The 26,262-nt window shown below is 39.1% G+C and overlaps 3 protein-coding genes across 3 annotated transcripts; 1 reads left to right on the forward strand and 2 right to left on the reverse strand.

Annotated features, from left to right (window-relative positions):
* Positions 1 to 794: 794 nt before the first annotated feature.
* Positions 795 to 13,155, forward strand: RB195_016878 (uncharacterized protein; the record flags this gene model as incomplete). Its single annotated transcript, XM_064183613.1, has 18 exons — positions 795 to 866; positions 1,958 to 2,075; positions 2,153 to 2,259; positions 2,334 to 2,400; positions 2,658 to 2,750; positions 3,698 to 3,831; positions 5,326 to 5,388; positions 6,671 to 6,825; positions 8,733 to 8,840; positions 8,996 to 9,083; positions 10,237 to 10,422; positions 10,488 to 10,628; positions 10,688 to 10,777; positions 11,563 to 11,633; positions 11,819 to 11,951; positions 12,779 to 12,855; positions 12,935 to 13,079; positions 13,144 to 13,155. 18 exons carry the CDS (start codon positions 795 to 797, stop codon positions 13,153 to 13,155), a joined length of 1,860 nt encoding a protein of 619 aa, XP_064039494.1.
* Positions 13,156 to 14,149: 994 nt separating this feature from the next.
* Positions 14,150 to 22,321, reverse strand: RB195_016879 (uncharacterized protein; the record flags this gene model as incomplete). Its single annotated transcript, XM_064183614.1, has 21 exons — positions 14,150 to 14,301; positions 14,375 to 14,483; positions 14,548 to 14,611; positions 14,711 to 14,846; positions 14,998 to 15,082; positions 15,956 to 16,079; positions 16,134 to 16,273; positions 16,375 to 16,473; positions 16,600 to 16,719; positions 16,814 to 16,918; positions 17,009 to 17,107; positions 17,185 to 17,361; positions 17,555 to 17,685; positions 17,773 to 17,901; positions 18,071 to 18,140; positions 18,280 to 18,423; positions 18,493 to 18,546; positions 18,817 to 18,917; positions 18,981 to 19,045; positions 21,707 to 21,796; positions 22,233 to 22,321. 21 exons carry the CDS (start codon positions 22,319 to 22,321, stop codon positions 14,150 to 14,152), a joined length of 2,283 nt encoding a protein of 760 aa, XP_064039495.1.
* Positions 22,322 to 22,594: 273 nt separating this feature from the next.
* RB195_016880 (uncharacterized protein) lies at positions 22,595 to 26,087 on the reverse strand (the record flags this gene model as incomplete). The annotated part of the gene is made up of 2 exons (XM_064183615.1): positions 22,595 to 22,729; positions 25,950 to 26,087. 2 exons carry the CDS (start codon positions 26,085 to 26,087, stop codon positions 22,595 to 22,597), a joined length of 273 nt encoding a protein of 90 aa, XP_064039496.1.
* Positions 26,088 to 26,262: the final 175 nt, after the last annotated feature.

Here is a 26,262-nt window from a genome sequence, read left to right on the forward strand (position 1 = left end):
GGCCAGCCAATGATCAAGTCAGAGTTTTTATCCTCCCAGACAAGTTTGGTACCAATTTATCGACCCCGGAGGGATGAAAGGCTTGGTTTGCACTAGGGCGGTCTCAAACCCTCGACCGTGTGGCTACAATGGACCTCTAACCGACTGCGCCACACCCGCCCCAATATAATAATAAAATTATAAAATAAGTAAATAATTGAACTTATACACGTACATACAATATTTTGATGTTTCTTGAAGGAAATCGCCACTTTTTGTTCATTGTTTTCTGATTCTGTTTTCTAAGCAATTGTGATTTGCTAAATGATTCTTCACTCACTAAAAGCACTGGGGCCCCACGGTCGATGGTTCGGAACTGTCCCGATGCCAACTAAATCTTTCATCCTTTTGACGTCAATAAATTGGTACCAGACTTGTCTGAGAGGATAAATCACTAACTTCAAACAGTGGTTGGCCCCCGCAAGTGGCTGTATAGGCCAACAAGCGTTCGAAAACCTTAACGATCAGGAATTGCAGTAAAACACATAGGCGCATCCCAAACCGATTGATACGATAGATATTAGAGAAGAATGGATGATAGAATGGATACTTCTGTTTATATTTGACAAAATATTTGTCCGGTGAAATAAAAATAGAAAAAGAAGAAAAATGTAAAATGACTATTATTAGTCACAATCACGTATGTTCTATGGCAAATTCTTCTATATTTTCGCAGTTGTCCTTCGTTTTTTCTCTTTGTTTTTTTCTTCTTCCAAATCATAGAGAAACGATTACAGGGTTAGGCCGCATACATCATGGATAGATCCTGGTTATGGTTGTTAATGCTAGGATTATCGATTGCAATCACTTTGGCAGCAGAGTGTGATGTATGTCGTATGTGATTATTTGGCCATCCGATATCTTCATGTATTCATTATTTGCATAATTGTGGAAAAATCTCATGTTTGATTCCCTACATGATTTTTTTCGACAGTAAAAATAGAAAAAAAAAAACAAAAACAAAGGGCGCAGAGAAAGGAACCGTAACTAGAAATCTACAATCTCTCTTATAAGAGCTTATCGTCAATAACAACATCCTGGAACTGCTCCTTAGTAGATCTTAATGTGCTGGTGCATCTCTTTTGCAAGGACCCGATAAACTAAATAGGACATTTGTTGGAAAGTATAGAAAACTGTCCTTTAAGTTCTTGTAAATCGAATGGGGCGAAACGGTGAAGCGGATCACCGTAAGGCAGCTACGCCACAGTGTGCAACCATGACTAATCGATGCTCGGACGTAATAAATGAAACGTTTGCATGGAAGCAGCGAGCATACCCTTAAAAGCGGCGTATCACGAAATTACCGCGTACTGTGTAAACCTGATGGAAAACATAAAGTTAGGGATGTAGATTACGAATATAATTGCGACCTTGCTCAATTCCCCGCAGTCATTCTAAAAAAACGGCGTGGGAAACGCCATTTGTTCCCACGACGCACGTAAGGACGCTCGATCCTTATGCACGCGCCGCGTCCTCGAGCGAGCGGTCGAATATCAATGAGATCACCTCGCCACCCTTCTCAAATAAAACCCATAAATAAGCTGCTGAGGGGGACCGGAGCATGTACAAGGAGGTGCAGTTTAATGTTCCTCATAGAAATTGAGGCGATTCCCACGCTGTTTTTAGGAGGATTGGGCGGAATTGAGCGTGAGCGCGCTCATATCCGTAATCTGCACTCCGAATTCTGTGTTTTCCATCAGATTTCCACACAACGTCAGTTTCGTGATGCGATGTTCTTGAGCATACCTTGCCTACTGTCTTGTGCTTAGGTTTTAGCGTCTTGGGACTTGCGTGTAGAGATCCCCGTAAACGACTAGAATGGTTTTCCTAGCTCAACCATGCCAAGCATTAACACACAAATTCGAAATTAAACTTCTCGATTATTATTAGCTCATTATTAGCAAAATTAAAATTTCAGAATGAAGAAGAGGAAGAGCCCCTGACGCGATATCCGATTGCATTGTTCAAATGGAAAGAAGTAAAAGTGCCGTTGACTGTTTCCCTGTGGCTAGTTGGCGCTAGTATAGCTAAAATAAGTAAGTCTTAGTCTTAAAACTACAACTTTCTATCTTCAATTCAGTAAATATTCATAAATCGATCGAGTCGATTTCAGTTTTCCATGCTATTCCCCACCTGACAGAGATGTTCCCCGATTCAGCTCTACTTATTATGATTGGTCTCATCATAGGAATTATATTTAACCTCATAGGTGTAGCTAAAGTACGTTACCTAGGTGTTTTTTTTTTCATTTTTCTCGGAAAGTTAAAGATGAAAACAGAAACCTATTCTTTCAGAATGAATTCTTTTTGGGAAGTGAAGTATTCATGCTTTATCTGCTACCACCGTTAGTGTTCGACGCAGGTTAGCTTATTCATTTCATTTCAATCCGCGAAAATCAATCAATATCATTGCTTCCGACTAGGATTATAAATTATATTAATATGTAGAAATTGATTGAAATTGAAAAAGAAACTGACTAGATCGTACAGGAAAAAAACGGAACTGTTTTGTCAGATACCAAAAAATTTGACAGCTCCATTCCAATGGGTGTGACATCCGCAAGAAGATAAACAGCACTCAAATTGGTCCTTAATTTATTAAATTTCATTTAAATCCAGGATACTTCATGCCGGCTCGACAGTTCTTCGACAATCTCGGATCGATCCTCTGTTTTGCCATGATAGGAACCACGTTCAATATTGTTGCTATTTGTGAGTTGATCCGTGTTGTTTATCCTAGGATTTGGGATCTGGAAACGACACAAAGGAACAGCGTGAAAACTTTTCAGTTATCGGTTAATCCAAAACATCGGAACATAGAAAGAATATGTAATTCAGTGAGCTTTCCTAACTATCGATTTGTGCAGCATTGAGTCGAGAGTAATCGATAGTTAGGAGAGCACAGGAAGCTACATTGTGATACTATTTTTTTTCATTTGTTTACATATTTACGACAACGGTTTAACTTCCACAACAAACTCTATTTGAACTTTTGAAAGTAGCACAGTGATCTAAAGTTAGGTTAAATTAATTAATTAATTTCATTGCTAAAACATATAGGTGCTATGAAAAAATTAATGTATTTAAGCAAATTAACAACAAAAACGAAACAAATTAACAAACAAATAACAAATGTAACAAATAGACTAACATATGACGTACTTCAAAACAGTTGATAGAATACTTTATGGATTAAAGCTGATTTAAAACGTAGGTGAGGTGTTTGGTTCACGTTAAAGTGATAAATATTTTTGAAAAAAAAACACTAAATGTTACCAAATAGATGATAAGCTAGAGGATAAGGACATAAAAAATCATATCTTGTTTTTAGTAGAAAAAATTAGAAGGATACTGTTGTACTAATGTTAATACTAACCATTCTAGAAGTGAATAAACAATAAATAAATAAATAGTGAATAAAGAACAATAAATAAATAAATAGTGAATAAAGAATTTCGCTGGTAAGGAAATCAATAGGAGTTGAAGTATATTAATATACTGAATATTGAAATAAAAAATAGAAATAGAAAAAATATTGAATATGAGCAAGAGGTCATAATCTAACTTCTTTGTGATCCTCTGATCAATCAATTCACACAAAGTTCGATCATTTATTGATGTTCTCGTAGATGTCACCCTAACACATACTATTATTCCAGCACTTTCTCTGTGGGCAATCTCTTTAACCGGTTTGTTCTCTGTTGAAACACCGCTAATTCATCTACTTCTGTTTGGATCGGTCGCTGCTGATGTCGATCCAGTGGCGGTTATTGTCATTTTTGAAGAGTTGGGGGTATGTTTATTTTTCTGGATCTGATGGGAGCACTGCTCCCAGTTTTCTATCTGGAATTTTTATTAAGAATATTGCATAATCTTTAAAAGGCAAAATATCTGAATACTCTCACCTCATACTAGGGTATTTTCGTGAATGTTCCACAATTGAAACAATCTAGCGCAAATTTATGTGATCAACGTATAAAATACCATAGTAGAAGGCTTCCATTTTGCTACACCATATCTACCTAAAAGTCGAATTCCATTCCCTTTCCTCCCTATCTCTCTTCTTTTTCCCATTTCTTATTTTTTGGTTACTTTTCGAGTGCTCACTGAGTTTAGCGTCCAATATTCTACGGCTTAGATCCCTTATGTAAGATTCATTTGCATTGGACACATTCCCAGTTCTCTGTCATCTACTTTCATCTTATTGAGAATACAGGATGACATATTTTTCAAACAATCCATGTATTTTTGCCTATCTAATCTGTGAATACACAAGCTCAAGTCTTATCTCAATCCCGTAGAAATAGAAGTACGTAATTCCATGATTTCAGCTATTTAGTAACCTCATCCAGGCAAAAATTCTTTTTACATAAAACCTCACATCTTGTCTGATTTTTGTAAATTAAGGTAAGGTAGAATCAAAACGACGTTAAAATCGGTGCAGTTGCGAAAGCTGGGAGGTCAAGCTGGCGGTTCGGATCGCGATGGGACCATCGCGAAGTGCAGCGATGAATAGTGCTAGCGAGGGTCCCTACACGATCCTAACCGCAGCGCTCCACCTCATCGCTTACACAAATGCACCGAGTGTCATGTTTTTTTTTTTTTTTTTGAACCAACAAATATTAGGAAATTAATAACTGCTCTGTAGAAATACTGTGAAAAGGTAAGTAGTATTATCGCAATTGGAGATCATGAATGTCTTGAAAATTTTTAATGCTTAAAAATATCGTCCTAGTATTTCTCCTGTGTTTGTTTTCTACGCTTATGCTCAATATTACCCTGAAATCCTCCCAAAGGTTGAACTAACTTGTCTGGAGTAGTCTTTCATTGCTCAAAAATATAAATACTTAATAATAATCATTATTAATTAGTAATTAACTAATAATTACTGGTTAATTTAGTAATTAATAATCATTTACTAATATAAAATAAATACAAATATTAGTAAGCCTCATGTAAACTTTCCCTTCAAACTTCTAGACATTCCTCCGAAACTTCTGGTCTCTTTTATCGATTCATCAAATCCATCAAAGATCTTCATTGGTGCCTATGATGCCAGTCAGGGAAAAAAATCAACCGATCAATAACGATCTGTCGTAAAACGATGGGCTAATTTACGACCACGCATGCGTTAACGACTCTTCCTTTATCAGCTCTGGAAGCAATGTTGCAGATTGTAAATGAAAGTAGTGCCGAAGAAACGCGACTTATGAGAATTCTAGGATTTCTTCAGTTGGAAAGAGTGAAAACATAGGGATGGGTCATTGTATAATTCAAAGATTTCCAGGTCAACGAAGTGCTCTTCATCAGTGTCTTTGGTGAATCGTTACTGAACGATGGTGTGGCTGTTGTAAGTAAATTAATATTTTTATCAATTCGAATATTTTCTTGATTCAGGCATTCATGAAAGAGTGAATTTCTACAGTAAAACTTAATACATCCATAAAATATACATATCGTCGGCAACACAAAAAAAAAACTCGTCAGTGTTTGTATTCGAATTTCCAGAAAAAAAACCCGGAGAACCTGTGGATTGACATTACGCAAACTGTGTCCCCAATGGAATCGTAGCGAATCACTCTTTGTTTTCTCTTGCCTCTTCTGCACCTCTAAAATTATAGTGTTCCATTTCTAATGCTAATCCTGATCGCATACATCCCGACTGACCCACGCTAGTGGGTTCAAGACAAAAATCCTAATGATATGAATTTTCAACTGAGTCCCTCACCGCTCTGTTAAAAAAACAGTTATAGGAGAACTAAACGAGATCGACAATGACAGTTTACTCTCTCTCTCTCTAAATTAGTATTAGTCCGCACAAATTAATATAAGCCCAAAGATAACCCTACTAATTGTGAGCAGGCTGGACTTTCTTTTTAAAGACAGCGGTGTCACGAAACTGACGATATTATGATTTCTGAGGGAAAATATAGAGTTTGTGTGCAGATTACTAGCATGGGTGTGCTCTCACTCAATTCCTCCGAATCATCCTGAGAAAGGGCGTGGGAACACCTTTGGTTCCTACGAGTTACGTTAGAGCACGCAACCCTTGTACACGCTTCGGTCCTCTCAGCATCCTATTCCTTGGTTTTGCTTGAATAGGCTGCCGAGGAGATCTCATTGATTTTCGACCGCTCGCTCAACGATGCAGCGCGTGCACAGTTGTGGCGTGTTCTCACTTAACTCGTAAGAACAAACTGTTTCTCACGCCGGTTTTCAGGACGATCTCAAATAAACAACACATGAACTCGAGCAATCACTCTTGTTATTATCCGGACGTATGGTAGGGTCACAACGACATGAAACAGTGCATTTGCGTACGCGCTCGAAACGGCGCGATGGAAGCAGCAGTTGTGACGAAGGTGTGACCATCGCAAATTGCAGCGATGGCTGGCGCCGGCAAGGGTTCCAGTACGGTCCTAATCTCTCCACTCCACTGCATCGCCTCGAGAAGACGGGTACGCAATTGCACCATGCTTCAAGGCGTTTTGACCCTACTATATTTTGCACTTCGTGCAAATGCAAATACGATCATACAGGCGATTGTGTATGAGTCTTTGCTTGATAATAAAGGATAATAGTAAGTTTATTGAAAGTTGTACATGGAGAAATCTTATCATGCGTCATTAAAGGTGTTCTATCGTATGTTTGCCTCGTTCACTGAAATTGGAACGGAAAACCTCATCACAATGGACTACGTGAATGGCGGCATCTCATATCTCGTTGTTTGTTTCGGTGGAATCGGTGTTGGTCTGCTGGTTGCTCTGTGTGCCAGTTTCATAACGAAGTAAGTCCTCTTCTTGACAGATTCTTCTTGATTAAATTCCAATTATTTTCTTTTTTTTTTCATTGTATCCACTTTAATTACTTCTAAAACTAGTTTTAAGTCCTTTCCATATTTCTCCCCGTAACTTATAGCTTTCTTGATTATTTCCTTAAATGGTTCTGTTTTCCAACCCAACACACAGTTCTCATAGAGGAAAGAAATGTTTTACTGTGTAACTACAATATCGATCGTGGTCTACTATTAATTTTAAGGGCGGGGTGGGACTAATTACCATGTGTCACATAATCGTTTTGTGTTTCATATCTACTAGTGCGCCACACGGTCGAGGGTTCGAAACCGCCCTACCGCTTACCAAGCCTTTCATCCCTTCGGGGTCGATAAATTGGTACCAGACTTGTCTGGGAGGATAAAACACTGACTTGATCATCGGCTGGCCCCCGCAAGTCATTGTATAGGCCAACACGCGTTCCAAAACCTCAACGATTACGAATCCCAGTAAAACGCGTTGGCGCATCCCAAGTGGATTGATACGCCAGTGACTTTATCCTTATCCTTTATCTACTAGTGCACAGTCCGGTCAAAAATTGGCGATTACTTCCTGCGCCCCGGGGGAAAGTGTTGTTGGGGTGGGGGGCCACTCAGTGCCGCCTTTATTTACCGAAGCTGTAACTTACTTTTTCCTCTGAGTAACTTAAGTTTACATGTCATAGGTCCTTTAAAGACTAATGTTTAGGCCTTAGGGTCCCATTGATTTGATTATTTACTTCGAGAAATAAGGGCGCCACTGAGTGCCCCCAACGACACTTTACCCTCATACCCCAGCCCCGTAGTGCTGCCAAAAAGAAGCAGTCGTGATTAGCACAGTGGGACCCTCGTTTAACTCTTTTTGACTTTTTGCTTTTAACAAGGCATAAACTGCTCTACACTAACGCGCTCACCGTCCCATGCGAAAAGTATAAAGAAACACAGTTTGTACGTAGTCGCTCTCACGTGGTGTTTTGCCATAGATCACGGTGTTCTTAGCGGTTACATGGACATCCTTCCAAGTGTAAAATTGGGTGAAAACGACATGAAGCACGGACAGGTGCGTAAGCGGTAGCGCTCGAAGCGATGCGTAGCCGTTCGGACCGTGCAAGGATCCTCGCCACCGCCATCCATCTCTGCACTTCGCCATGGTCCCAACTCGATTCTAACCGCTGTCTTCACCGCATCGCTTCCACCGCACCGCTTACGGTTTCTGAAATTATGGCGTAAACAAGAACTGGAAGTAATTTTGTTTTCAGTTAATTTATTAGACTGAGATTCATCCGACTTCGATTTTATTCGATGGGATGGGCTAGAAAGAAAAAGATTCGTCAGTTGTCGAACAGAAGAAGGGCGTATATTACGGCAGAAGACCGAGCTGCATGGTTAACTTCGAGTAGTGATGACCTCGGGCGACTTAACGAGGCTTTTTCAATAACTTCTTGAAAAGACTCCACTCTTTTCTGCTTTTCCCGTTCTCTCCAGTTGCTCTTAGTTCTCAACATCGTAAAAACTACTATATATTGGGTCAAAATGACCTGAGACAGCGCAGTTGCGTAAACGGCAATCGAAGCGCGGGGGCAGTGAAAGTAGCTGGGTCGTTATCGAGGTGGGACCCTCGTTGTTTTCACTCATCCCTGCAGCGAAATTCACCCGCAACCCCGTACTCAACCGTACGGTCGTTCATGCGACTGCACCCAGCTTCAGGTCATTTTAACCCGACTATCGGTCCTGAGTGCCAGAGCTCCCTAACTTCGCCTTCGCCTCCGGTTTTTTCATCTACTTAGTTAAAGCATTGCCCTTCCTTATTTCTCTTTCCTTCTTTTTTTTTCTAAATAAATTTTATCTGTCTTTCTTCTTTCTCTTAGATTTTACATTTGCAGGTACACGCATCATGCTGAAGTCACTGTGCTCAATCCGGTATTTGTTATTGTGTTACCGTTCGTTGCCTACCTGATATCCGAAATGTTCGGTCTCTCCAGTATCATGGCGTAAGCATCTATATTCTAAAAATGTTTAGTACTTGAAATCCAAGTATGGAAGTAAATGTGTAGGTGGAAAGCTTAACAAATCGCTTTCAAGCAATTCATCAGCGTTTTGCTGTGAATTTGTTTTTGAACCAGTCTAATTTGTTATGTTAGTTCAGCATAGTGTTCTGTGGGGCTGCAATGAAACAATATGTGAAAGCAAATGTCCCGGAACAAGCATTGCTCTCGATCAACTACTTCATAAAGGTTTAATTCGTTTGTTACTTACAGTTCATTTCACTTTGGGTCTTGAGCGGAGCAGTTGACGTGTATATAACATACGAACGCTCAGCTGGCGCCCTTATTTCTCGGCTCTCTAACTTACGTTTTCTCTTAGTAACTTTAGCTCAATATTGTTTAACTATTTTTATTATTTAACTATTATTTAACTCAATATCACTATCAATTAAATTGCCAGCAGATCAGAAGTGGTGCCGTACTCAGCGAATTCTTTGAAAGCATCCCCTCACGAGTGAATGAATGGACGAATGAATGAGTGAATGAATGAATAAAAGAAAGATAAATGACTGTATTAGGGACGGACAAGTGAGCAAGTGGACCAATGTACGGCTTATTGAATGAACATCAGATCCACGAGCGTACGCGAACGATAGAAGATGGAGAAAATATAGTGGGGGGGCACTCAGTGGCGCGCTTATTTCTCGACGCTCTAACTTTTATTTTTTCTTTTAGTAACTTTAGTTTACATGTCATAGATCCTCTAACAATAACGCTTAGGTCTTAGGAGTCCGATTGATTTAGTTATTTACCTCGAGAAATAAGGGCGCCACTGAGTGGCCCCCAACTACATTTTATCCTAACGTCATCTGTTCCATTTGTCATTTCTCGGACTTTTTACGTACAGTGCTTCTTAAAGGCAGCGTAGCAAGGAATTTACATGGCAGTGAAACCGCAAGAAAAGCGTTACGTTCGGATTGTAGATCACGGAAACGAGTGTGGCTCCGTTCACCTTCTCCTGGTGGTCGTGAAAAAAACGTTGTGGAAGATGGCGTTCATTCCTACGAAATCAGTTGCAACGCGCAGCATCTACGAGCGAACGGTCGAACACTAATGAGATTTCCTCACCAGCCTATTCGCGTAAAACCAATGCATAGGTTGCTGAGGGAACCGGAGCATGTAAATGTTCTGGGTGCACGTTCTAACATACGTCGTAAAAAATAAAGCGGTTTCCACGCCATTTTTCTAAGACAGTCGAGAGAATTGAGCGGTTCCAGACTCATTTCCGTAATCTACAACCCGAACTCTACGTTTAAAATAGCGAATAGAAAAGGAATCTCCGCTGAGGACTAATTCAGTGAAGCAAGATACCATGTTTACGAAAATAAAGTCAAAATTTAAGGTTCTCTCGATGTGCTCTGAAACTGTTATTTTCGTGTTCCTCGGACTTTCCACTGTCTCATCCAATCATCACTGGGATACACCATTTATCGTGTTAACCACCGTATTTTGTCTTATTTATCGTACTCTTGGTGTTGTTGTTATGTGTTTTGTGCTGAACAAATACCGTCTCAACAAGTTCTCAAAGGTTTGTGCGATGCTAAACTTTTCAAGCAGGACTCAGTCGACACATGATTGCCTTGAATCTTCCAGGTGGATCAATTTATCATGGCTTACGGTGGTCTCCGTGGTGCAATCGCTTACGGTCTTGTGGTGGCCTTACCGAACATTCCAGCAAAGAACATGTTCATCACAAGTTGTATTGTTGTGATTTACTTTACTGTCTTCTTACAGGTAAATCGGATTGAATTCTCGATGTAGTTACGTATTTCGTAACATAAAAAGATGTTTAGGGAATCACTTTGAAACCAATAGCTGAGTTTTTACAAGTGGAGAAGAAGAATATTCACAAGAAAAATATGACAGAATATATCTATCAGGAGGTAGGTCCACAAAAAAAACAAATTCTGTGCTTATAGCCCCATCTTTCTTTCGAATAGATTTATGAACTACTCGCTGGGCAAATCAGAGCATCATAAATCTTCATGAGAAGGGCATAATTTTTTCAATGAATAATTCCCATCAGGTTACCCTGATGATACTCGTCTGAGAACGCGTGATTTTTCTCTTGCCAATTTCATTTGTGTTTTCATCAGATTACGGTAATTTCTTGCGGTCGTTAATTAGATAATTCGAAAAACCGTGTAGAGTACCGCTTACGTTTGGGTGAGATAATGTGCCGACACCGTTGTTTTGTACCTGATACAGCCTTTTTTTCGACTGAGACCATGAGACCGGTGGTCAGTGGCAGTCACTGAAGCTCTCTGTGGAGCTAAAAAGCTTCCATCGTAGAAAAAGAAAGAAGTTGAAAGGCGAAGAACTGATGTAACTTGTACAGTTTTAGCGAAGATGAACAGTTTTAAAAAGGGCAAAATAAATCTCCCCTTCCTCTTCCCTCCCATCCCCCTTCAGATTCCAAATGAATGAACCACCAATTCATGAAACAGCGAGCGCCGAAGACCGTTTACTTCCTTCCGAGCTGACATCCGTGATGGATCTTTGAGACATAAGAAATTGAATTTCTGAAATATTTTCGTTTGTAAAAAAGCGCATCCATCGACTTTTCCACGATTTTGTTGTACAATTTGTGAAGATGATCATTTTGGCATTCAGAATAATCTCGCAAGTAATGAGATAAAGGAAAACATAAAAATCTATGTTTTTGCAGCTTATCGACTACACAATGTCCGGTATGGAAGATATTGCAGGGTTCAAAGGACATCATTGGATTAGAGACACGTATGTAGTTACAGACATTTGGTGATACACTCTGAGGTAGCGCAGATTACTTCAAAAACTGAAAAGATTCCGTATATGATTATCCATGGATTATCAAACTGCATAATCAAATTGCCATTCCACAAAGTTCTATAATTGTTAAACTAATGATGCAAAGCAGGTACGATTACTTTTTTGTCTTCCAGATTCCAGTACGTGAACAACAACTACCTCAAGCCTATACTCGTGAATCGTGCCAGCATGAAACAAATGGACAACACAAAAATCGTTCGAATGTTCGAACGTTTACAGTTACAAGATGCGAAAGATCTCGTCAAGGTCAGAGAATAGCAAAACCTACAACCCAAATCTTGCATATTTTCTCAAGCCTCACAACTTAGCGCATACTTAATAGTGCTGAGTCAGTTTTTAATTAATTTGTTGATATAATAGCACCAAACAGTAGAGATATCGATTCTAAGCGGTGATCCGAAGGAAATGTATGACTCCAGACAGAACATCAACGAGTAATTGGCGACTCTATGTATATTTTGCTACCATTTCAGCTTCTTAAGGAATTTATTTCAGTTAAAAAAAGACATGCGATTAATCACTTTGGAATTAGTCGTTCTGGAAATCGAATGCGCTAATGAAAGTGAAGGCAAGCACGATCATACAAAAGCAATTGATCTAAGTCGTTTCCTATTTTCTTCTACTAAAAAATTTCTGAAACTTTACTGCTACGTTCATTATATGTCATTTTTTGTTTTTTTGTTATGCCAATGAATGCTTTTGTAAGCAGCGCAACAGGAGTTAAAGGCCTAGACAGTCACGGATTCCAAGAAACGGTATAACTGATCCTTGAGGTGTTTGGTAGATGACCACTGAATGCATTTTTTTTGTTGCTCACAAACACATTTCGTTTCGTATTTGAAATATATCGAGAAGTTATACATCACCCCACTTTTGCGTATGGGGGTGGCGGTACAGCAAAATTTTATGACAATTGCAAGTCACTGTGAGCAGTCAAAACAAAAAAAAACTGATAAAATTGACGTATACTTCGATTGATAAGATAAAGGAGTAAAATAATACAGTAGTCCCCCGGAGAATGTAAACTATGATAGGAATTTGCTCATCTAAAAATTTCTCTGAAAATTTTCCAGGGTAAAGGCGATTTCTCGAAGAATCAAATATTCGCTCAAGCTCTTATCGACCACACGAGGAGTAGGAGCAATACTGGGTAGGATCCCGTTATCCGTACATCGTATAATTTCTTAATAGAAAAAAGTGGACCACTAGAAGCGCTGAATTAATTTCAGTGGTGTTGACGGCTCACCTGGATTCACTTCTGTGGAAGTTATGCGACTCAAGGATTATCATGGTATCACTGTTTACGAATCTCCGACTGAAACTGTAGAATGCGGGATGGGACGAACAACCACGTTCAGTGAACGTTCAACTCAGGTGCTTAACACAATTTAATTTATATGACTCGACTATTTACAGTTCCGATCAAATCAAATTCCAGGGAACGACATAGGTTCAACGGCTGTAAAGATCAAGAAACTCGAAATTTATTATTATATACAGCGTTATGTACAGCATTTTTCATAAAGGTGAACTACACAGTGATTTTATGAAAACTAAAAACTTTTCAAAGAAGAGTTTAACGCTAACAGCATATAACAACGCTAACAACGATAAAGTTGACTGTACAAATCATACGAATCTACCCATGAGTATGGATTAACTGAAGCATGAGTACCATGAAATAACTCTGCGTAATCTATCTATGATAAGATAACATTCTCAGCATGATCACACTAAATTCTACGCTAACATAAAAATAAGCTACATTTGAACAAAGTCAACCCTACAAAATTAGAAAAGGTAAATAATAAGAATGAACATAAGAAAATATAATATTCTAAAAATATCACGTTAACTAAAAGAATTTTAAGATCTGATGAATGGTATTAGAGTAAGGGATGGAAATCGCTGCCTCGAACCTTCTATGGCTCTATCTATGGCCTTTCGATTGCAGAATTTGCACTTCAAGCAATTTTTCACTAAATGCGAAGACTCCATTGTTATCAAATGCTGGGATGCTACACTTCAAATGCTTTCAGTGACCAAATTGCATTAACATCGTTTTTCCTTGCTAATTTCTTTCCAACTCGGATACTCATTGAAAAAAGCTATGTTTTCCCGTAGTATTCGCGCTGTGTTCTTTGAACTGCGTGCTCTCCATCAATTATCATTGGTCAAAAAGGCAGCCAAAACCTTACTGAGGCACCCTTATGAGGGAACAGTACTGAAATTTGCAATGTGATGAACGACATAGCAAGAAACAAAGTTAGAACTTCCTCTATGGAAATCCTGGAAAATCTTGTGCAATCTTTGATCGAACAAAATGAGTTTTGAGAAAAGAAACACTAGAAAGAGATAATGAAGGCATAGTGATGTTGTCAATGGCATGAACAAAGTGCGCTAAAATATGAAGAGTTTTGACTCTTACTCTAACGAGGTAAAATTTAAGATGCAAGTCCTTCCAACTGCGACTTCAGTTCGGCTAAGCCGGTTATAGGAGCTCCACATGCAAAATTACGGCAGATGAACACTGTAGGCTCATTGGTTTTTAGCATTTCAGCATAAGTCGAACACTGGTCGGTAATGAATGAATTGTCTAAAACATAGGCTATCAAATTTGGTGAAATTTCCAATAAGGTTTTCTTATGTTGGATTGAACACATACTAACCTTCAGTTGGATCTAGAAACAGAAGCAGCTTGTTCCATATATGGTGCGAGTCAATTTCCTTCCGGAAAGCCGCTACTTTTTCGTCTGAGGCCTTACCGACAATCATTATCTAGATCAATCATTTCTACCGAAGAAAAACTGAATAATATCAATAGGTTTAATCAAATACTAACCTCTGCTGAACCCTTTACCATTCGATGGTAACCAGAAATCATTTTTGTCAGAATAAATGGATATCTGAAACAACATTTCTAGTCTTGCCTACGAGAACGTGTTGAAATGTGCTGAAAATTATGAGGAAACAAACAAACAAACAACAAACAAACAACTACAAACTTTATGAGCCTGCTCGAAGAAGCGGCAACAATTTTCTCTGCCTTCCGCTTATATTCTGTTGCCTCGAAGTAGTCATAGAGACGAACCAGATTCCCAACAGCTACAGAATTAGCGCAAGGCTCGGCGCCATCTTGATCTTAAACATGAATAAAATTATAATACCTAGAGAAACGCTCATAATAAATATCTCGTGCAACTTAACCTACTACCAGGAACTTTTCAGTTCCAGAAAAACACCAAGGTTTCAGCTTCAACATTCCACGGAAATAATTTTACAAACGACATACCTTCCATGACGCGTACCTTCACATCTCCTTGATCACTCCCGATATAGTAACCAGACTCAGTTTCAGTATCCCAAAATTTGGAGTCCTCAACAAGTTTCAACAGAATTCCATTATTCATTAACGATATTTCTCAATACCAAAACCAGTAACAGCTCCATCAAAAAGCGTCCATGCGAAATTAGTCATTGTGTGAAAAGAAGTTGCAACGAAGTCGTGAAAGGTTTCCATACACTAGGAATGGATGGGAGGTGATTCAGTCATGTTACAATTACAAAGTATTTCGATAGTGACATTAGCGTGACGTATACTTAGCACAACTATAACCAACTGATTGGATGGGATAGTACGTTTTATCAAGAAACTATGAAAGTTGAAAGAAAAATATGCTTTTTTTTTACAGTATGGTCGCAGATATAGTGTCAGATAAGGTCGAGAAAAAATGAGCAGTGATAACAGGAAATTGTAATCATTGCTTAATAGTTTTTCTTCAAGTCAGTATCCAAAGACATAATTTCTCCTCGAGATTCGAGGTTTCGTCTATTTCAGAATTCGAATGAACTGTGAAAAATACAGAAAACTGGCGACTTCCAAATTACTGCCTCCTCCTGTAGTAGCACAGAAGTATGGAAATAGTTGTTTTCCAAAATATGACAGGTTTAAAAAAAATGGGTAAAGTGTTGAATTTGCGCACTGCAGAATACTAGTCGATTTCTATTAATTTCAAAATTACCAATGGTTGGCCACCTTGGCCGCTACATTCGGTTTTCTGCACCCTCTCGCACACCAAAACACGTTGAGGCATTAGAATAATGCGATGTTGTTAGTTTGAAATCCGCTGGTCATAAGGCAGGGAGAGAAGGTGTGAGCACCAATTTTGGTGAAGAGCGTGAGAACTTAGAGAGGATAATTTCTTCCATTTCAATTCAAACTTCAAAACCGATTATACCATGTCACTTACCATATCATCTTGTAAACGCTCTGCCAATTTCAATAACTCTAAATCTGGTTTAACTTGATAGAGATCCAATAAACCTTGGATGAGGAATGCATAGTCATCAGAGAATGCAGGAACTGGAGCAGATCTTAAAAAAGTAAGCAGGAATAAGATTTCTGATGCATACAAAGCGCTTCCTCACGTGTTTTGCACACTTCCATCCTCTCCTCTATAAGCTGCTCGCAGTAATTGACCATCTTCGTCCATTAGATATTTCTTTACAAATTCTACTGTTTTTACTGCTCGTTCGATGTAAGCTGGAAGTTGGAGGGCAACAGCAGCCTAGAAATAATAAAAAAATAATATAATAAATAAATAAATAAAAATAATACCGAAGAATAAAATATTTGTTATAGTGTGTTAAGGCATCATTTCCAACAAACCTTGGACAACCCAGAAATGGCTAACCCTTGCCAAGCTGTCACCATCTTCGAGTCCAGATGAGGACGAGGTCGATGCGATCGAAATTCAGCAAGAGTGGCCTAAAATAGAAAGTTGGAAATGAAGAAACAACAAATATATGATAGCGGAAATTAGCAAAAAAACAGTCCCAATGGAAGGAAAAAAAAACAAGTTAAGAACCGAGAAACAGAATAGACGCATCCTACCTTGGCTCGACTTATACCTTCTGAAAGCACATCACTTGAGACAGCAAATCGATTCTCGTAGTAATCATGCGATCTTTTCATTCTCAACACATTTTTATGCACTAGCTCTCCGTGAGGATCCTGTAAAGAAATAGGCCTGTCCAAATGCATACGATATCCCCAAGTCTTTGATAAGAAGATAAAGGACGAAATCAGAAGCCATCAGCGTACCTACCTTTGAACTAGAAACATTTCCGTCCTTTTCAATGTTGAAATACTCGCAAAAAACTTCACCTGCGGGATGGTCACCAATTTTCTGGTCTTTCAATAGCTCCTCTACCTGAACAAAAGCAGTGAATAAACTGTACCTCTGGAATTATAGAAGAACCACTGCTTCTAGATGGGCAATCGCGGAAATTCTCTGATATACCTGAGATCTTTCCCACACAAAGTATGCGCCTTCTTTTTTCTCAGTTGAGTCGGCCGTTGGTAACGAATCTGCATCTTCCGCTGCGTAAAACCCTCCTTCCTGTGTTAGGGATCAAGATAAATGATATACCGCTAATTTTCAAGATGTACAGTAATTTAGAGACGAAAATTACGAACCTCATGTGAAAGACACTCTTCCATGTATTCAGCAATATCCTTAACGACGTGTTTGTACTTATCTCCACAAACTCTGCATGCATCCGCATAAACTCCAAGTAACTGAGCTTGGTCATAGAGCATTTTCTCAAAATGTGGAACATGCCATTCTTCATCTACAGAGTAACGATGGAAGCCCTAAAATATGGTGGCATAGTACCTGTAGTAGAATTGTTTATTTTTCACAAATAGACCGCTGTGCAAAGCTTCAAAAGACGACCAGTGTTCTTCTACAGTTGCCAGTAATTAAAGCATATACAACAGAAGAACGAATCAGTGCAGTAGAACGGTTCTGGGCATCATTCTCTACTTCAACCAGATAAAATAGTACCTTTCCAATGTGATCATGGATTCCTCCTCTGTCCATTGCATCCAACGTAACATCAAGCATATGACGGCACAGTTCTCGTTCTGAATCTACTTTAGACCAGCAGAGATGGTAAATTAGATATTCGAGATCGCCTGAAGTGTAACCACGAACATTGGGTTAGTCACGAATCACGAATCTGTTTACGTGACAGAAAAAAGGAGCCAAGAATAACGCCTTACAAGCCTTAGGGAACTTTGGCGCGTTGCCGAATCCACCGTATTTTTCGTCGAAATTCGATGTTTTATACTTAAAGGCACCTGCAAGCACAGGATCCAGCGGAGGCGCATCGCCGTGAGTATAAACATAACCTTAAAAGGATGGTATTCGACAAAACTAGTAGTTACAATCTGAAAGAAAAAAATGCAACTCATTCTTAGTATAATGAAAATGGACATTTTTTACATCATATGTCAGAAATCACTTGAAAATGGTGAACAAAAACTAATAATACACAGGAAAGAAAGTTAGTTATAGTACCTTTTTTTAGTGCATCTGTAATCATTTTCCCTTGTCCGCCCATCGCCTCTCTGGTGCGCCTATCGCTCCACTACAAAGGAATAGAATACTACCAGTACAATATAAATAAACTCAGGATTTCACCCAAACAAATATAATATATGAAAGAATCCGCCAACAAGCAGAAGTGTACAACGCTCAATTCCTAAACTGCGAATTCAAAATCTTACATTTTCAGTTACCAATCGTAGCACTGACGTTAGCCCCATAGATCCTACTGAATCATGAGGTGGAAAATATGTACCGCCAGTGATTGGGTCCAAATCAGGTGTTAGAAAAACAGTCATGGGCCAACCGCCTGAACCAGACAATGCCTATAAAATATAACAAAATGATCGATAAACCACGTGCTGAAACCTTCAATTTAAGTCTGTGAATGTTACCTGAATGAATGACATGTAAAGTTTGTCGACATCAGGACGTTCTTCGCGATCGACCTTGAAAACATCAATATAACACGTCACCTTCATCTGGTCTCATGAATTTCCAATCAGAAAAATAATACCAGAAATAGAAAATTCCCGAAAAAATGTAATTGGGGTGGTGGCACTCAAAGTACCCTTATTTCCCAACGCTCTCACTTAAAATATTCCCTAGCTCCAAGAATTAATTAATAGGAAGACTGATAGAAAAATTAATAGAAAGAAAAAGAAGAATTCTTAGAATTAAAGAAATTGTTTCAAGTGCACAAACAGAAAAATTCTCACCTTTATACTAACGAAATGGTTGTTAAGGTATCGAGCGATGTCCTCATTTTCGAATGACTCTTTCTCCATAACATGACACCAGTGACAGGTCGAATAGCCCACTAGAACAGCACCGAGCGATTGAGATAAAACAATCAACGAAAAAAAAAACGAGAAAAAAAAACCTGAGAGAAAAATGGGACGATTTAGTTCTCTTGCTTTCTGGAACGCTTCAGGGCCCCATGGGTACCTAAAGCATTTCTTCAAATTCAGAAATCAGAACTCTAAGAATAGTAATGAGGGATAGTTTTTTCTAAATTTGCCGCAAGCAAAATTTTCAGAAATAGATGATTATGGAAGACATCAATTACACGTCAGTTAACAGTAGAAGAATTTGAGAAATCGTACAAAACATAAGTATAAAAGTCAAGAACATGAAAAACCCCGAGAAACTGATTCGTACCGACGGAGCAGCAGTAGTGCAGCGAATTTGCAGAATAAGCGTTAAGTTACACCACTTGCGCAGATTTTTGCTGACTGTACAGTATCGTTATGACCTCTCGTTAAGTACCCGAATGATCAAATCGACCATATACCAACGAATCAACAAAAACATGAGGACGAAGAAATTCCTGAGAAGAGTGGAATTTTTCCCATTTTGCAAAGTGGAACAAACAACAAGTACCGGAGCAGATCAAATTCTAAAAGCATTTTTTTCACTGCTTTCTACTTTCTACACACAATTTTTTGGCATTGATAAAAGACGACGAATAGTTCGATCCCCGCCGGAATCTTGATTTTTGCAAAACCGCAAAAAAAAAAATACTGAGAAGAACATTTCACCACTGGCCAAGGCTATCACTGTAAATCATTGCTGGACTGGTTAATTAGTTTGAAATAAACATGAATAACGGAGTGCAGAAGAGATTGAGAAGGAAAAAAGTGTCGACTTTTTGTACAGGAAGATTTGCGCAATAGAGGAGTTAAAATACCTATTTTAGGGATACTCTGCCATTTTTTCCGAAAGCTAGTTGAGAAATTTGTCATTTTTCTCAATTTTTTCTCAATTAGCTTCTGACAGAATAAAAACTACTTGGAAGAAAGCGAAAATGGATTATGATAGCACAAATCTTCTTCTACAACATACTTCAAAAGAATTCCCATTTATAAACAAGGAGCTAAGTTATTGGACTTTATTTGAAGTCGTACAAATTTTGACGCGTTGCCGAAAATCTGAGTTTTCGCACTTTTTTCCCGTTGCGAGATAGCATGGTTGAAAAATTCAGTGCCATACTTTGATACAGCATCAAGGAAAGCCCTTAAAGGCACTACTTCACGAATTTGACGTGATATGTATATCCGATGGTCAAAGACTACGGGATCGTAGATTGCAGAAACGCTCATTTCTTCCTAACTGCCGTAAAAAACCGGCCGGAAGAGCAACTTCGAGCGTTCCGGGGCGCTATTTTCTACAACGAGTTCTATTGGAACGCGCCAGCTTTGTGCACGCAATGCATCTTCCGGGCCGGGTTTTTTTACGTCGATGGACGGAATCGCCCTCTTCCCCACAATCTACGACCCCGTATAGGCACAACCCACCGGAAACCCGTACCACCTTAGATTCGTGGGGTGATGCCTTTAACTGCAAAATTTTGGTTTTTGTAGGTGCTCTGCTTTCTTCAAAAAGTAGTTGAGAAAACTCGAAAATATGAGGAAAAACCTGCAATTTTTCCCAACGAGGTTTCAAGCAAGAAAGCTAGAGGCACCAAGGTTTGTTGTAATATAGAAGAAATTTCTGTCTACAAACTTGTGACAGCTTTATTACACGGAATTCACTTTGATCGTCGTTATTCAGAAACTCATGGAACTTTGTACTACTTCAATGGCTAATACCGACAGCAGATATCTTTTTTTCGCTCAGTGAGAGCGCCGAAATTGCTTTTTCCGGTGATAATAAAAAAAATTGTCACTGTCGGATGAAAAATGTGCTTTTTAAACTCCTAAACGCTAAATGCAAAAACCACATATTTGTGTGAGATTGATCCCTGATAGTCAGAATAAAACGAGCAATGCATCACACTGCGCCATCGACTGTCAATGAGCAAACATCCTTTCAATAGACTATGTATGTATTCATTTAGTTGGAATGAAGGAGTGCCGAAGAAATATCCAAGCTATGAAAGAAATGAAGTTTGCCTCCTTTAGCATCTTAGTATGAAGTAGTACTATCAATATGAAGTTGAGAAAGAAAAGTATGAGAAATAGTCTCTGGTTAGTTTCATTTCTTCTATATAAGATAATGCAGAAATTTGTAATGCTTAGATTTTATGGTTATGACAGTGAGTTAAACTCAAAGGGGGTCCAAATTTTCATTTACCCATGTGCATCTTAATCAACTAACTTTAAAACAAGGCTATCAGGGTTAGTTTGGAATGCGTCGTATATTTTATACCCGTTTTCTTGTCTTCGTACTCATGACCTCTCGCATTTATAATAATCTCGATGTCCTTCATTTGCTTAGTATTTCCGCACACAAGTCCCGTACCAAAGGCTGTGAAATTATACTTTAAAAACCTTTAGAAAATAATTCACGCCATCTATTTTTCTCACATTTTGCATGTGTTTGTTTGACATCGACTGCCCCCTCATCTTTTTCTCCTCTTCTAAAAAGCCTTATAACATTTCCCTGCTCTGATAGCCTTCTTACGACCGTGCCTCTCGAGAAATTTTAAACGCACGCTTGACCCTGCCCATAAGTCTTTACATTCCTATACATTATCTATTGTTTTTAATTCAGACCGGTCCTATCACTAAAGCAATGAAACAAATTCCAATGCCTCAGACGAGGATGAAGAGGATTTTATCTTATCTGCACTACCACACCGATGTCAGATATCCTTCAGAGGCTTACCATTCGATAGGATTGTGCTGATGCTGGAGAAGATATGGAGACTTTTCGTTGGAAAGTTTGTTCTTGAATGATGGATTGGTAGACATCTTTCTGAAACAACTTTAGACAAAGTTCTAACGAGGTAATTTTGAAGTACCAAAAACACATGTCCTGAGTTTTTAGCTTTTTTTAAGCAAGGAAAAATCACATTCTCGTCGAGAAAACAAACCATCTATATCCACATCCATAGTCAACGTGAAGACCAGCTTAAAATCGCGATACTTATTGCATATTACTTGTTGCATCCATTATAATTTGAATTTGATGGTAGCGAGGAGATCCATTACAGCAGAATCGGTTCCAGTGAGGTCACAAAATGTCGTCGCCGGTAGAAAAAACGCGGGCAGAGTTTCCGTCACCTTGTAATCTACCCAGGTTATGTGCAGCCATGAATCACTTTCCATTACATCCTACGTCTTTGTCCATTATCCTCAGCGAATTACAACAATAATTCGACTCACAAGAACACAAATTGTATGGAACTTACAAGTTATGCGCGCACGTCAATATCCGGTCCTTCAAAAATCTGCGAACGGGAAACAGCGAAAAAGTGGCTAGGACCCGCAAGGTACGCATGCACAGTTCAGAAAACTATGCCTTCCAGCTGAAATTGGGCAGATCATTAATTACGTAACAACTGTCTGCCAAAAACACATGAAACTACAATCAGAGGCGTCGGAAACACAAAAACACCGAACCAACAAAATCACAGGACTTGTCCATAGTTTGGATTTGATTGCACATGGTTCATTTAGAGGAAAAAATACAGTAGATAGAACTACATCAAGAATTAAAAGTAACAAATGAGAACAATCATTTATTGAGTAAAAAAATGACAAAGAAATCAAATCAATCATCAAGCGGTGACTTCTCGGGAGGAGGACCACACGGTAAAATCATACGATTCAAAAGATTGTAACGAGTCCTGGCGCGAGACTCGTTCTCGACAATGGCGATAAACGATGTCATACCTGGGTGGCTCATCTGAAAATGACTTTTTCGCCGAATTCTCCGACTTCACAGCATAAAAGTATAAGTATTCCATGAAATAGGAAACTCTTGAATATTGCCCTCCTCCAACTAAACGATAATCAAGTTGAAGGTTGATTTTTGTCTTGGAGGTATTTAATTCTTTAAATTGGTTTGATTACACTGAAGAAACTTCCAGAAACTTTAGCTGAGTTCGTTTTTTTAAGGAATTTATAGTCCTCTTCAAAGCCATTCAAACTTCGATCCACAGCCAATATCTCTTAACATTTTCAGCGATGGAGAGATAAGTATTGGTTTAGAACAGTGCAATGTTTGCTAAGTTGTTGCTAGACCACGGAAATATCAGAGTGCACATCATTTAAAACGCACGTAACGTGCAAAAATAGATATGACATAGTGGAACACTTCTTTGCTATGACAAATTCTAAAAAGCGCAGAAGAGTTCAACATTAGTCCCACACTTCCAGAAAAGCACGTATTGAATTGCGTAAAGTGTGCTTGAGAAGCCGCGGAGAACAACAGTGCGAGTCACTAACAACTGATGACGAAATGGTGAGAGCAAAGTTCTCTAATTACAGTTGACAGTTACAAAGAAAAACGAATAATCAGCCCACTAACAGCAAAGATTCACTCCACTAGAACAGCTAACTCTGTTCTAAATATATGCAATAGATGGTGCCCAAGAACTTCTTCTTTTTCTTTCTTTCGACAGGATTTCTCCTGGTCAGTGGTCGCGTTCCAATGCAGAGTGTAAAGGTCTCCACCTGGCACCTATTCATCAATTTTCCAACGCCAAACTTAACACTAGTAACTACGGGGAAGTGGTATAAAGGAAAAAAAAAACTAAGGAGACAACACCAATGAAAAACAGCAAAAACGGAACGTGAACATTTGCAGTGAAACACGCAGAGAAAAATGAAGCGATCAAATGATCATTGGAACTTCATAACGAAAAGGATAAAGTTTCGTTTTTTTTTGTTTTTGTTTGATAAAGTTTGCCCATTTGCAATCATTTTTGTTTCTAAGAAGCAGGCTATGAGAATCTATCATGAACTTAATAATTCAACATATGAAAGCACAAGGAATTCATCACATTAATATGAGTTGGCATCTGCAAAATAACAAATTACGCTCTGACACTAACTCTGAGTGGACACAATCAATGCACAGAATGCGTGAACAACGAGAATGATACTTTGTCCACGAAGGAGCAGAGGAAGAAAAATTAATCCAAATAGTCAAGAAAAAAAAAGAAGGAGGGCAACCAAAGTATCTGCGAAGAGACACGTAAAATAAAAATACACGTAAAATGTGCTACAGGTGCTACAGGTGCTACAGGTGGGGGGAGGGAAAGTTCGCAAGACATCTTTTTTTTACGGTTAGACGTTGACTTCTTCATTTACTATGGAGACTTGATGACGATGAATGAAGCTACGGATGAATCGCGGAAGTCGGTTCACCAACCTCGTAGGTCGGTGAGACTGGTCAGTTAGTTTTCCTGCTTCGAGTTCTTGGGTGGCTTATTTGGAACGATATCGAAGCTTAGCAAGGAGTGGGATGGGACATACATATCATCATAAACCTCGAACCATTTTCAGGCCTTTGACAAAAATACGAAACTGTCGGAACGTCAGACCATAAATAACATTTCAAATAACAAAAGACGAAACTGTCGGAACGTCAGGCCATAAATAACATTTCAGAGAAACCTCGGCAAAAGCAAGAAAACAAAAATCACCGCAGTGCCTGGCTGCGACAGCAGACATTGTCCTTTTTTAATCAGCAAGATTGACTATGACTGGATAAAGACAACGTTCTCCCTCCCCTCCCAAAAATCCTCCTACAAATCATTTCCTCATCCAATTACCCAAGGGTGTCCAGCCGAAGAATGCAACTCTCGTTACTAAATAGTCATACTCATAGGCATAGCTGCGAAAGGGGGGGCTGGACCCATCTCGGGTGTAGGGCTCTTCATGGGGGTGCACCTCAAGGGGGAAGATCCCTTCGCGAACCGTCTAAAGTAAAGGGATCCTTTCTTCCAACCGCCCGAAAGTGAAGAGGTACTTTCCCCACCCAACGGTCAAAAGTGGAGAGGGTGGAAGCCCGCTATCGCATCTGTGCTCTAAGGCAGTGAAAAATATTTTTAAGGTACTAAATATAAGAAGCATCTGATTCATATGCGTGCCAAATCTTAATTTCGAAGTCGAGTATGGAATAGAAAAACCCTTATCGAATCTCATGTTGTAGGAGAAGTAGTTACAAGAAAGTGGTTCTAAACAAGATTTAGGTAAAAACCATGTCATATCAGTACAGACTAAAAAAAAGAAAATTTAAATAAACAATAAATAGCACAGCGTTGGTCAATCCTAACGGGGATGCCCCTACGTGTTCGACTTCAGGATGAACATGTGTGCAGAACTATAATATATAACGACTTGCGACGCGACCCTATGTGTCATATCAATGTTTCTATCCTCCCGGACAAGCCTGGTATCAATTCATCGAATTCGAATGCATGAAATGCTTGGTTGGCACGTTTTCCTACTTCTAAAGAAATGCAAAGTAATTCTGTACGGAATTTATTCATAGCGCAGAGGAATGTAAATGATATCTTAATTTTTAGAGGACTGGATCGAAATCACTAAGCGTTTATCCAACTACGTCCAGATTCTATTATAAAGTCCAACTGTGCAATTCAGTGTTTATTTTCTTTTTGATAAAAGAAAAAGAATCAATCGTTGGAAGAAGAGCCTAACAATACGCGTACAATTGTAGTCGTGTCAAAACAACATAGAGCATGGTGCAATTACGGCGGCGCTTGAAGCGGCGCGAGGTGAATCTAGCAGTTCGGATCGACATGGGAGCATCGTGAACTGCAGCGATGGGTGGTGCTAGCAAGGGCACCCACCGATCTTAACCGCTACGCTCCACCGTACCGCTTCGAGCGCAGCCGCTTACGCAACTGCAGCGAACAGCATGTCGCTTTGATGCGACTATAGCAAAACTGTATAGCAAAACTCTTCAGAGATCACACAAAGAGTTCCCTTCTTGATTCTACTCATAGTCAAAATAAGCTCACTATGATAATTCCTTACTAGTTTTCGATGATGAATGCACCCTGCTAGGATAAAAAAAAACAATCCACTAAAAGTACAACAAGATTTGCATCCAACAGTAACAATTTGAAAGATATATGTGGAATCAACAAGCATACCTGAGAGGCGCGTGTGTCTCTCATTTGATTCGTTAACCACTCATATCGTGATGTATCTGCATGACCAGTTCCGGTATATTTCGAGTGCAGATGATCTAGCTGAGCCAGAACATGGAAACGTTCTCCTGGCCCAGACATTGCTTAATTAGTAAAATCGAAACAACCAAATGCATCAAAGAAGAGATACAGCCGAATCTTTTTCTAGGAACTTGACGAGAATATCCTAGAGAACAATGTAGGAATCAAGCAAAACAGCGGAGGAATCGAGGAAAACAAGACATGGCTTCGAAATGCAGGAAAGCAACAATGACAT

The sequence above is a fragment of the Necator americanus genome, chromosome II (genome assembly GCF_031761385.1).
Source record: "Necator americanus strain Aroian chromosome II, whole genome shotgun sequence".
In the NCBI taxonomy this organism is placed as follows: Eukaryota; Metazoa; Nematoda; class Chromadorea; order Rhabditida; family Ancylostomatidae; genus Necator; species Necator americanus.